At 30.4% G+C, this 12,875-nt stretch overlaps 1 protein-coding gene across 1 annotated transcript; it reads right to left on the reverse strand.

Moving 5' to 3' along the window:
* Nucleotides 1-763: 763 nt before the first annotated feature.
* Nucleotides 764-8,061, reverse strand: LOC145763746 (T-complex protein 1 subunit beta-like). The gene is made up of 13 exons (XM_082575258.1): nucleotides 7,903-8,061; nucleotides 7,422-7,490; nucleotides 7,118-7,304; nucleotides 6,523-6,599; nucleotides 5,791-5,903; nucleotides 4,850-5,003; nucleotides 3,956-4,105; nucleotides 3,459-3,586; nucleotides 2,793-3,004; nucleotides 2,344-2,588; nucleotides 1,832-1,931; nucleotides 1,480-1,621; nucleotides 764-915 (listed from the first exon to the last, which is right to left on the reverse strand). Exons 1-13 carry the CDS (start codon nucleotides 7,903-7,905, stop codon nucleotides 891-893), a joined length of 1,605 nt encoding a protein of 534 aa, XP_082431384.1. The 5' UTR covers nucleotides 7,906-8,061; the 3' UTR covers nucleotides 764-890.
* Nucleotides 8,062-12,875: the final 4,814 nt, after the last annotated feature.

Here is a 12,875-nt window from a genome sequence, read left to right on the forward strand (position 1 = left end):
TAATTCAAGGTGCATATATTATACATTAGTATTAGTACCCACTTAATAAGTATTAGAATGTGTGCATATATTTTTCTAGTGTTGCAATATTTTCAAAATATTTAATTTTTGCCAGATAATTTTATTTTACACGAGCCATTTAATTGTTTTACGCCATCTGAATAAAACTTTCTTACCACAACTTTTGAATTTGGTTTTAGTCAAATAAAATAAGTTATTTAACTTATACAGCGCTAATACCCGACTTTTAAAAAGAACTATTGATTTGGAAGAAAAGCTTTTCCTATACTTGAAGCCTAAATAGCAATAGTAACATTGGTTATTAAAAAAAATTCAAAGGTATAGCAGATTTATAAATTAGAAAGCAGGATCATAACACTTAGCTTCACTACATGAGGTCTTGGTTTGATCCCCACTGCTTTCATGTCTGTACTGGCCTTAAGTAAGGCGCTATAAATGGGTTGCCTTTATGCTAAGCAAGGACTTAATCAAAATCTAATTATTGGGCAAATGCATTCAATAAAATTCTAAACTGGCAAAGGCAACTCAAGACTGGGTCAGGGTAACAAATGTTACTCTATGTTAAGTTGTGAAGTCAACCTTTCCACAATAATAAAAAAAAAAACTGTTTACAATTTATTTTGTAAGTCATTTAAATATGAAACATAGCCTAAAGCTACATTTTTAGCTTGTTATGAAAATTCCATGTTTATTTTTTAAAAATCTCTCTTATCTTTATGCTACTTTACATACAGAAGAACAATAAAGAGAAAATTTTTTTATTTAGTCATATCAAAATGTAACAAAAAAGTTTGTGAAAGGTTTTTGTTTATATTGGAACGAATACAACGTCAAACATGCTTTGGTAACAGCCCCAAGTATTTAAATATTCAGTGATGGTCTGGTCTTCTTTGTCTAAATACGAAATTAAACTTAAATAAAGCAACTAATATTTAAATAATAGGAGTTTTTTTAAAAATTTAGGTTTAGTAGACATGGGTTAATAGGGTAACCAATTAATTTAACTCAATAAAAATTTAATTTTTCCTGGATTCAAAAAATTTGTAAACACAAATAAAGTTATATAGGATTGATTTGTCAAAGTTGTCTTTTAATCCATTAGTTGATTTTTTGCAACACATAACTAATATTTGCCCGCAATAATTTAATGGCTGTTTTTTTTTTTTAAAAGCCTATAAATTGGACATAGATCTATATAAAATGGGACTAAGTGGATGTAATATATAAGTATATCCAAGTTATAGACCTATTAAATAAATAAAACTGCCATTTGTGATGCAATTGTAAATAAATGCAGGCAAATATTATTTGAGAGTTGCAACCATATTACAACAATTAAAATCCGACCGTAGGGTGGACTATTGACTAGTTTTATAATTAATTTACGCAGCCTATTTGTGTTTGAGTTGTAATATTTGTAAGGTGCTATTTTATTGTTGCTGGCAAGCACAACCTTACCTTGGGGCTGATCTGATGATGTTGTCGACTCTAACGATCATCTCAGCTGCCTCCGCAGCACTGACGAGAACTTGTCTCTTCACTTGAAAGGATTCTGTGATCCCAAGTTCCTCCATACAAGCTATTCTTCCTTCCTCCATGTCTGATGAAGATAAAAAAATTCAAAAAATTTATTTTTATTCCTATTAAATAAACAACTAAAAAAATAAAAAAAAATTGTCAAAAATAAAACAAAAATTATTTAATTTTTTCCCACAGCATGAGAGCAGTGGGGATCAAACCAAGATTACATGCCTGTGTGGCAAGAAACATTAAATGCACACAAAATAAAAAGGTTGAAAAATAAACTCACCTAGTCCATAAGTACTTTTCCCTTCTGCATGAGCTGCCCTTAATTCAGAAGCTAATTGAGCACTATCAAAACCTGCGTTGTCTGCTATAGTTATTGGGATCTACAACAAAGAAACAGTGTTAAAAAATAAAAGTTTAAGCAAGTTTAAATTGGTAGATATCTTGTTTGTATTTATTTATCCTTGATGTGGTAAGGTCAACTTAACAGTCTAAATATAGAGTAACATTTGTTACCCTGACCCAGTCTTAAGTTGACTTGGGAGTTTTAGATAGGCTATTAATATTCTAAATTGCTGAAAAATTAAATTGCCAGTTAAAAAATTAACTCAAAAAAAGAAAAATATCTTAACTGTTTCAGACTAGTAAAATAAAGTCCTTTGTGAGTAACAGAGTCCAATAGTTCAACTTAAAATAAGGTAAAAACAGGAAAAATAACTTCTTGATATTATGTAAACTACAACTTTAAACAAGTAAAATGCAAGGAAAATACCTTCAACCAAAGTTACAACTTACTTGCATAAGAGCTCTTGCAAATGATTCCATCGCTGCAGATTCCTTCCCAGCAGTTTTCACTGCAAGATTAAGAACAGCGTTGGCCATTAGAGCCTCACAGCAGCCTCCCCCTTTCACCGTCCTTGTCTCGGCCACGGTTCGTTGGAGAACACATAAAGCGTCGTGCATCGATCGCTCTGACTCGTCAAGAATCTGCTGGGTGGCGCCACGGAGCACAATTGTACAAGCCTCGGCTCTTGCAACACCTGAAATATTTTTAATAAGTTTTTTTTAATTTTTTAACAGAAATTTGTCTTTAAGTTTAGGCTTAAATTAATTAATTAATTAGCTCTTTAATTATGACTAATTAATCTTTTATTACCAGAATAGATACTTAACAGAAATTAATTAATTAAGCACTTAAATTGATACATTAATTAGCCTTTTTAAAAAAAAAATTATAATTTCACCAGAAAATTTGATAAGTTTATCCTCGCCGATCATAACCTCTTCTATAAGGTCACAATGTCCGAGCTGCACAAGGTCAGGGCGGTCAAAGGTCGAGCAAATCTCACCCCCGAGTACGAGAGCCAATCTTTCTACTCCCTCAAAGTCAGCGTGTTCTATCGCCATGACTCCCGCATCAGCAAATAATTGTTCAGGATAATTGTAGATCAGTTGTCTAAAAAAAGTTAAATAAAAGATAAAAAAATAGAATTTAATTTCTATGTTTTTTAAGGTCAACTTTACAGCCTAAACATAAAGTAACATTTGTTACCCGAACCCAGTCTCAAGTTGCCTTTTAGCAGTTTGGGATATTATAGATTATAATTGCCTGGTAATAAGGCTGTTGATTAAGTGTTAGCTCAGCAGGAGTTTATACCGTTTATACGGCCTTACTTAAAGGCGCTCCAGCATGGAGTGGTGAGGATTAAACTTAGAACTTCATGTAGTAAAGCAGTGTGTTTTAACTTCACAATCAAAAAAATTAATAAAATTCATTTTTTAAAATCCAAAAATCAATTACTTAAATATCTTAATAGTTACCTTAAATTAATTTGTGTAAGACTATTTTAAAAAAGATTTATTTAAACAGTTTTTAGTTCTTAAAATCTTAAAAAAAAAAAATATCAAACCTGTTAATAAAACAGTTAATTCCATGGGATATAATTTTCTCACATTTTTCTTTCATTTTCATTTTTTCAACTAATTCTATTTCAGCGACCTTAGCCACCCCATCTACCCTTACTCTTGATCCAAACACCTAAACAAAAATATTGTTTGATAATTATTGTTTGACCAGCCGGCAGCGTGGTGTAGTGGTAAGAACATTTGCTACACTACACATGAGGTTGTGGGTTTAATCCCACTGAGCTCATGCTGTAGTGCCCTTGAGTAAGGCACTATAAACGGTATAAACTCCAGCTGAGCCAGCACTTAATCAGCAGCTTAATTACCAGGCAATTATGATCTATAATATCCCAAACTGCCACAGGCAACTCGAGACTGGGTCGAAGTAACAGTTGTTACTCTATGTTTAAGTCGCGCATTTGACTTTCCCACATCGAGGATAAAGATATATATACAACTCTAAAAATAGTTGGCAATTAATAAAACATAAATTAAAAACCACCTTAATTTTGTCGGTATCCATTGAAGTATTCGCGATTAAAACTTTTACATTTTCTAATCTTTTAGGTTGATTCATTCCCACTTTTTTATCCAATAAAAATCCTTCTTCCAAGTAAGAATCAGTCATTGTACTTCCTAATTTCTTAATAATCTGAAAACAATAAACATTTGGTATATATATACATAGCATAAACTTAAATTAAGTTATAAGCTTCATAATATTACCCCAACATAGTCTCAAGTTGTACAAGTTTAAGATATTATTGACCCCATGATACTACCCCAACATAGTCTCAAGTTGTACGAGTTTAAGATATTATTGACCTTATGATATTACCCCAACCCAGTCTCAAGTTGTACAAGTTTAAGATAATATTAACCTCATGATACTACCCTAACCCAGTCCCAAGTTGTACGAGTTTAAGATATTATTGACCTTATGATATTACCCCAACCCAGTCTTAAGTTGTACACGTTTAAGATATTATTGACCCTATGATATAACCCCAACCCAGTCTTAAGTTGTAAAGGTTAAGATATTATTGACCTCATGATACTTCACCAACCCAGTCCCAAGTTGTACAAGTTTAAGATATTATTGATCTCATGGTATTACCCCAACCCAGTCCCAAGTTGTACAAGTTTAAGATATTATCGACCTCATAATATTACCCCAACCCAGTTCCAAGTTGTACAATTTTAAGATAAAATTGACCTTATGATATTACCCCAATCCAGTACCAAATTGTACAAGTTTAAGATATTATTGACCAAACGATATTTCTATAGATCAGTATTATCTTAAAATTCCTTTAACAAAACAAAAATTTGGCACAACTCCATAAAATTTAAAGCTTTTCAAATTAAAAACTAAAACTTAAAACTTAAAACTAACTTGAATAGCTTCTAGATTCCCACTTCCCTTCAACCTTAACACGGCATTTACTGCCATCTTTGCGAAAAAGTCTTTATGTTGAGTTAGAAGCTTGGAGCTTAAAGTTGTTCTTGCTACGTTGAGAAGATCTTCCCGAAATTTCACTTCATCCGATCTAAATAATAAAAAATACGCAATTAATTTTTTTTGTATACAACAAGATACAATCTTGCTAAAAAAAGTATTTTTTAGATAAAATTAAATTTCTTAGAATTTGCCAGTTTATTATTATTTGAAAGCATTATATTTATTTATAAAAAAATTAACTTAAAAACAAAAATCTTGATTAAAGTTTACAATAAGATATATATAATTTTAACAAATTTTTAAACACAAGTCGATAACTCTCAACTAATATTTGCCCTAACTCTCAACTAATATTTGCCCCCGCAACATAATAGGCAGTTTGAATTTATTTTAAAAGCCTACAAACTGGATAAATATCTTTCACTAAGCTTCACTATATATAAATATAAAAATAAATGAATTGTCTTCTATTTTTTTTACAATTTCAACGTTTTTATCTTATTTGCTCTCTAGTGCTACCATGCTGGCACAAAAAAACTAACAAGTTTTTTTTTCGTATATATATCTTTATCCTCGATGTGGGAAAGTCGAATACGCGACTTAAATAAAGAGTAACATCAGTTACTCCGACCCAGTCTCGAGTTGCCTGTTGCAGTTTGGAATATTATAGATTATAATTGCCCAGTAATTATGCTGCTGATTAAGTGCTGGGTCAGCAGGAGTTTATACCGTTTATATCGTCTTAGTTAAGGGCACTACAGCATGAGAGCAGTGGGGATTAAACCCACGACCTCATGTGTGGTGTAGCAAGTGTTCTTACCATGCTGCTGGTAAACATACAACACAATGTAATCAAGCTTAATAAGTAAACTCACCCATTATCGACTGCGCAGTTGTTAAGAGCTTCTTTAGCTGCTTCTGCTGCCTTCCTCCACCCTCTAACAATGATTTGTGGATGGAATTTCTGAGCTACCAGTTTTTCTGCTTCCTGTTTAATAAAAACTTTGTTACTGCACTTGTAAATGTTTGTGGAATTTTACTTTTAATTTTTTTGATATTTTTATTTATTCTTGATGTGGGAAGGTCGAATGTGCAACCTAAACATAGAGTAACATCAGTTATCACAGACCCAGTATTAAGTTGCCTTTGGCAGTTTAAGATATTACAGAATAAAATTAAGTGATAATTAATCTGCTGATTAAGTGTTGGCCCAGCAGGAGTTTATAGTGCCTTACTCAAAAGCGCTACAGCATGAGAGCAATAGGGATCGAACCCAGGACCTCGTATAGATGTCCTGACTACTACACCATGCTTTCAGTTTTAAAAAGCACTGAGACAATAAAACCAGGTCCATAATATCGTTAAAAAAATCAAGACAGAGTTAGAGTCAAAAATAGTAATTTTATGATTTGACAGTAATTTAACACAAACTTTTACTGATAAATAAAAATCCAACACAAAATAAAATATAATTTGTATATAATATAATTTTTATAAAGATGCAAACTAAAATGTTTATAATTTCATTTATAAGTTATGCAAAAAAGCATAGCAAATTTAAATTTAATTATAGTAAACACTTTTTATGCAGTGATAAAAGTACCTACCCTTAATAGCTCGGCAGCTAACACAGTGACAGAAGTAGTTCCATCTCCAACCTCATCATCTTGAACACGAGCCAAATCTAATTTCAAAATATATTACTTGGAAAATTATAGATTTTATTTATTTTTTAAATTTGGGTTTGGCACGAGTTAGGATAATTTTAATTGCCTTACTCAAGTGGGCTACTAGGTTGAAACAGTGGGAATAAAACTAATGACCATTTGCTGGTAATTCAAGGATCTACTAACTACACCAAGTGAATGTAGAACGAAGTGGTTTAGAAAAACTAAAAATATATATTTCAGATATTTTTAACCATGCCAGTTCGCATTGCGGTGTATTGGTCAGAACACTTGACTTTATTACATGAGATCCTAGGTTTAATCCACACTGCGCTCATGCTGTAGAGCCCTCATGTAAGTATAAACTTCCACTAAACCAATACTTAGTCGGCATCTTAATTGTTAGGCTATTATAATTTTAAATCTTTGCAAAAGGCACTTGAAACTGGGTTAGGGTAACTGACTTTATTTTTAGACTGTGAAGTTAGACGTTACCACATCAAAGATAAACAAGTATAAAAAAAGTTTCACTCACCAACAAGGATTTTAGCGGCTGGGTTATCGACTCCAATTCTTCTTAGAATAGTTGCTCCGTCATTTGTTACCGTGATCCCTGGTTCACCACCAGAGGGCCCATGACTCATCAAAATCTTATCCATTCCTTTCGGACCTAGCGTGCTCTTTACCAGATCGCCGATAGCAACCGCACCAACAAAAGAAGACTGAGAAAAAATATAAAATCTTTGTTAGAAGATTACAAAATTTAAAAACATTTAATATAAAGATGAGCATTAAACTGAAAGATTATAAAATAAAACTAAAAATAATTTTAAATTTACCATTCTTGCAATTTCCGCTCTTTCTTCATCAGCTCCATGATTATAAATCGAAACTGGATTTAAAGACATCTAAATCAATTTAATATTTTCGTTAAAAAAACAACTGAGAAAATTTTTTTTTGTATATATATAAATTTACCCTTGATGTGGATAGGGTAAATGCCGACCTAAACATAAGGTAACATCACTTACTCCGACCCAGTTTCGAGTTGCCTTTAGCAGTTTGAGATATTATATTAATTATAATTTAGTAATAATTATGCTGCAAATTAAGTGTTGGCTTAGCAGGAGTTCATACTGTTTTTGGCGCCCTACTTAAGGGTGCTACAGAATAAGAGCAGTGGGGATTGAACCCATAACCTCATGATGGAGTAGCAAGTGTTCTTACCATTTTTTTAAATACCGTAAGGTTAGATTGCATGTAGTTTTTATTAAAATTGCAATAATAAACACAAAAATTTAAAAAAGTTGTTTAACTTACCATTTTGCTGTGTTTTGTGAAAAAAATATCAACTAGAAATAAATTTAAATTACACTAATGTGTGATTCTATTATTAACAAAATCAACAAACTAAAAAAAGAGATAGAAATGATTAAAAATCTAAATTTGTTATAAAAACCTTACCCCTATCTTGAAAAATAAAAAATATCCCTAAAATTTAGTTTATTTAAACTTTATTTAGTTATAATTAAGGAATGTCAAGTCACCATATATTAAGTCCTTCCCACAACGGGAAAAACTGAAAAAGGAACTCTAGCGTCGTCTGCCCAGTTTATAAAATGCAGAATGGACGGAACTTTTATAACTTTACCCTAATCTTCCATTGTACATTCCACCCTTTCCGCATTTGTTTTAATACTACTTGTTCAAACCGGCGGACGACGCTAATAAAGATCCGAAAAAAAGCAGAAAAAACCTCCTAAAGTATAAAACCACACAACAACGTTTTACGGTTGCCAACCACTTAACTTAAACTCAGAAAAAACTTAAATTTCGAGCTCGCTCTAGAATCTTCGAACTACAATCACGTTGAAATCAACCAACCATAAATCGTTTAATTTAAAAATATTATTTCAAGCTGTTTTTTTCTTACTGTATGTGATTTATAAAAATGATCAATTAACAGTAGTTAAATACTTCACACTACTTTTCACATATATTTTAATATATAAAAAATTATTTATTATAGTTGAAAAAACTTAAAAATATAAATGTTTGAACAAAACAAATTTTTTTCGAAAACATTTACAACACTAAAGGCCTGTTCACACGATAAGATAACGTAGCGTTGCGCTGCGTTGCGTAACTTTACAAGTTCTAGGGATTTCTTTTTAAAATTTCAATAAACAATACCGAATAAAAGTATACCGCTCATGAATTCTTGGGTAAATTTCGCTCCAGCCACAAAACTTTACGAAATCTTACTTAACTTTCGCAAACTTTCGTATGTGTGAACGACTCGGTTCATTATAAATAGTTGCCCAATCTTGCATTACGTTGCCTTGCGTACGACGTGTGAACGGGCCTTATGACTTAACCCGTAAAATGGACAAGAATAAGCAACTTGTAACCAAAAGAATCCCCAGCTAATTAAAAAATTTACAATTGTTTTGTATTTAGAGTGCATTAGTAATACGCAAAGGTATTTGTCAACAATGTAGGCTGCCAGGGAGATATTAACACAACCAAACGAAGGAAAACTGAATTATTTTACTTGCTTAAATTTTATTTAAACTTCTTTATTTTAAATATCGAAAAAAATATAACAAAGTTTACAGTTTACTCAGTATGTAACAACAAACTTTATTGCACAAAATATAAATAAATATATTTAAACCTTGTTAGTAAATATTTAATATGTTGGGTAGAGTCATATAAATATTTAATATGTTAGTTAAAGTTATACATTTTGCAAGTATTTTCTTGTAAGAGAAATAAACAAACTTATTTAACATAACATAATATCCTATTTGGTCTAATTCAATTTTTTTTAAAACCAATACTGGCAGCCCGGTGTAGTCAAAACACTTTTCTTCCACTACATAAAGTCTGGGTTTGATCCCCAGTGACCCCATGCTGTAGCGTCTTTTAGTAAAGCGCGGCAGACAACTCGAGATTGGGTCAAGGTAACTGTTGTTATTCTATGTTTATGTCGTGCATTCGACTTTCCAACATCGAGGATAAAGATTTATACAAAAAAAATAAACACACAAATATAATATATTTAAGCAATGATCTCTATTAAATTTGTTTTATTTTACGAAAATATAATTTCTTGGTAAAGATTTTAACAAACAAAAAGTTAATTTTAATCATGGTCCCAACATTTAATTTTGTTTTTAATCCAAAAGATTTTCGTTCTAGCCCTTTTGTTAAATCTTCTACTAAAAGCTTTAAAACTAAAAGTTGTTTTTTATAAAGAACTTAACTTCCTTATCTTACGTAATACAACCGGTGTTTTAACAGAACAATAAAAAAATTGTTTTATTTTTAAGTAATTTACTTTTTAACTAAGCGAAAGTTTGTTTTAATCAAGCTGCCAGCTTTAATTATAAATTTATAAATGCTATAAAAGGAATATATTTTATCAAATATCGTATTAACTATTTTACACGATATAGATATAAGTTCTAAGTAAAAATTAACCTGTCTAACACTTTAGAATGCTTTTTTTAGTAGGTTAAAAACTTAAAATAAATGTAATAAAATGATTTGGAAAGTTATTTGTTCAAGTGTTTTAATTTTGGTTGTTGTTCTAGCACCTTGTAGAGGTAAGAAATTGTTAACAATTGTGCTATTTATCAAAACAATAATCCATATGTCATATATATATATATCTAAGTATGGATGCATGTCTTTGTAGACCTTAGTAATAAAATTCCGTTTGTAAACAAATTACGACGAGCAATGGAGTTATAAGTTTGATTAAGGTACGACAATTAAACAAAAGATTTAATTGTAACCTAACAAATAAAAAATATTCAACAATCTAAAGTGTTAAAATATATAAAAAAATTTGCGGAAAATCTAAATTAAAAGATCAAACCTTAAATGAAAAATAAGTTAGGTAGGGTCAAAATAGAAGTATTAACAATTAGGTGTAGTTAAAAGATTATCGAAAATAAATTATATTAATTGCTTCAAATTTTCGTCCCTCGATTAACGATTTACAACAAAAAATTATTAATAAAAAATTAGAAAAATTAAGCCCAGTACCGTGGTAGGCCAGCCATGGCAGCAGACTATGACCCAAAAACGTTTTATGTTTAAGCCGCATCAAAGCCACAATATTCGCCCTTGAGTTTAGCAGTTTTTAAGTATATTTTTGATTGCTTGCAATAAACAATCTTATCACACATTTGAATTACGCTGCCATGTATAGCAATTTCTACGAGTCCTTGTGTCGAATATAAATATTTATTATTGTAATAAAATATTTTGCAATCACTTTGTAAAAACTAGTTTTTTTTTACAGCAACCAAAGCCGATGCAGTGATAATCCACAATGGATATGAGATCAGTTTTTACAACAAAACACATTATTCATACCAACATCAAGCTGAACAAAAATGCCAGGAAATAGGGGGAACTTTGCTCATAATCAAAGACCTACAAACTCAACAAGTTGTTGAGACTCAACTTTGGGAATGGGAAAAACCGACAGGGGGTTACGACTCTGAAAGTTATTGGCTTGGTGCAAGTGGTTACTCCTCACCATATAACTGGACATGGTTCGATGGTACACCAATACCACAACGTGGTTCTAGTACAGACAAGAGATATGAAAATTGGGATAAATACCAACCAAATAAAAATCCAGGTTATCTTACAATACAAGCAACAAATAAAGTAGAAAACTTACCATTAGGAGCCTGGTCTGCCAAGAGTGATAATCAGCAATATGGATTAGATTTTATCTGCCAAAAAGGTAATTATAAACTATATTTAATTTATTTCAACATCCACAGAAATTTTCTTAAACCATTATCAACTTACATAACAAAATAAATAAAAATAAAAAGGTTGTACGTACTAACTGTTTTTAATTATATAGCATTTTGTTGTATCGCTTACTATATATTTTTATGTTTAAAATTTAAAAGAAATTAATCAAATATTTTTATTAGAAATTTGCAATAGTGAATACCGATGCAGAAATGAAAGCTGTACTAAACCTTGTGAAGTACAAGATAACGAAACTTGTTTGTGTTTTTGTAAGCCTGACTACATACAAACTACTGAAGGGTGCGAATTAAGTTAGTTAATTAATATTCAGAAATTTGGTAAATAATAAATGTTTATAAACAATTACTTAAAAATATTAAATATACTAAACTTATATAACCATAATAATTTGTAACACTAACTTGTTTAAAAATATTTTTTTAGATATGTGTAAAGAATCCAACCAAACCTTCGTTGATGGAGAAGAAAACCTAATTCTTACATTTCCTGATACATTAGCTGGTTACCGCGCAAATACAGTTCAAACTTGTCCTTTAAACACCCCAAACGGTAAGCAAATTAGACCTGTATGAACTTAAAGTCATTTTTATAGTATACTTTTTTTTAAATATGTCAGATAAACATAATTTAATTAATATTTTCATTTTATAAATTTTAAGCGGGAATTTCTTATGGAAACAAATTTTGTGATGAAAATGGAAATTGGAAAGATCCTGTCTTTATTAAATCATGTGATCATTCTTTGGAGGTAAAATTTTTGTATTTTATATCATAACCTTTGTTTATTAAAGTTAAATTGGTACAAATTACTAGAAATTATTAAACTTTTTTTAGAATCTTGAAAGCCAGCCGATAGCAAATGAATCACAACGTGTAGAAGTTGCTAACAATGTCCAGGTTTTAACTTCTAACCCAGAAAACATTCAAGCAAAAAATGTGACGTCAGCTGTTGAGGTTTTGGAGAATATCGTAAACACTTCATCTTTATCAACAAATGTAAGATATTTGTTCACTTTTCTTAGGAGTAACTGAATATAACATTTTGTTTATTTTGTTTAACACACTTATATTTAAATAAAAAATATTTTAAAGGTGACAAATTCAGTTGTTTTGACGTTAAGCAACTTGTTGGAAGTTTCTGAAAAGGAAATAATCAAAAGTAATTCACCGCAGAGGTTATTATATTTATGATAAAATGTTTTAGGCTAAATATGTTTAAACTTTTGTAAAATAAATTTAGATATTAGTCTTAATTCTATAATAATTAGTGTGAGTAATAAAATTACTTTTATTTTATTATCAAAAAAGTTTTTTACAAACCGAATAAAATATTAATTTACGTGATTTATTATTTAGAATTCTAGAAACATTGACCAAGGTTGGTGAAAAAGTTGAGCTCAAAGAAGGAGAAACATATGAACAAGTTGGAAACAACCTTGTCTTTGCTGTTTATCAACCAAATATAAAAGGTTTGTTCATGTAATTGC

The sequence above is a fragment of the Corella eumyota genome, chromosome 1 (assembly GCF_963082875.1).
Source record: "Corella eumyota chromosome 1, kaCorEumy4.1, whole genome shotgun sequence".
Classification (NCBI taxonomy): Eukaryota; Metazoa; Chordata; class Ascidiacea; order Phlebobranchia; family Corellidae; genus Corella; species Corella eumyota.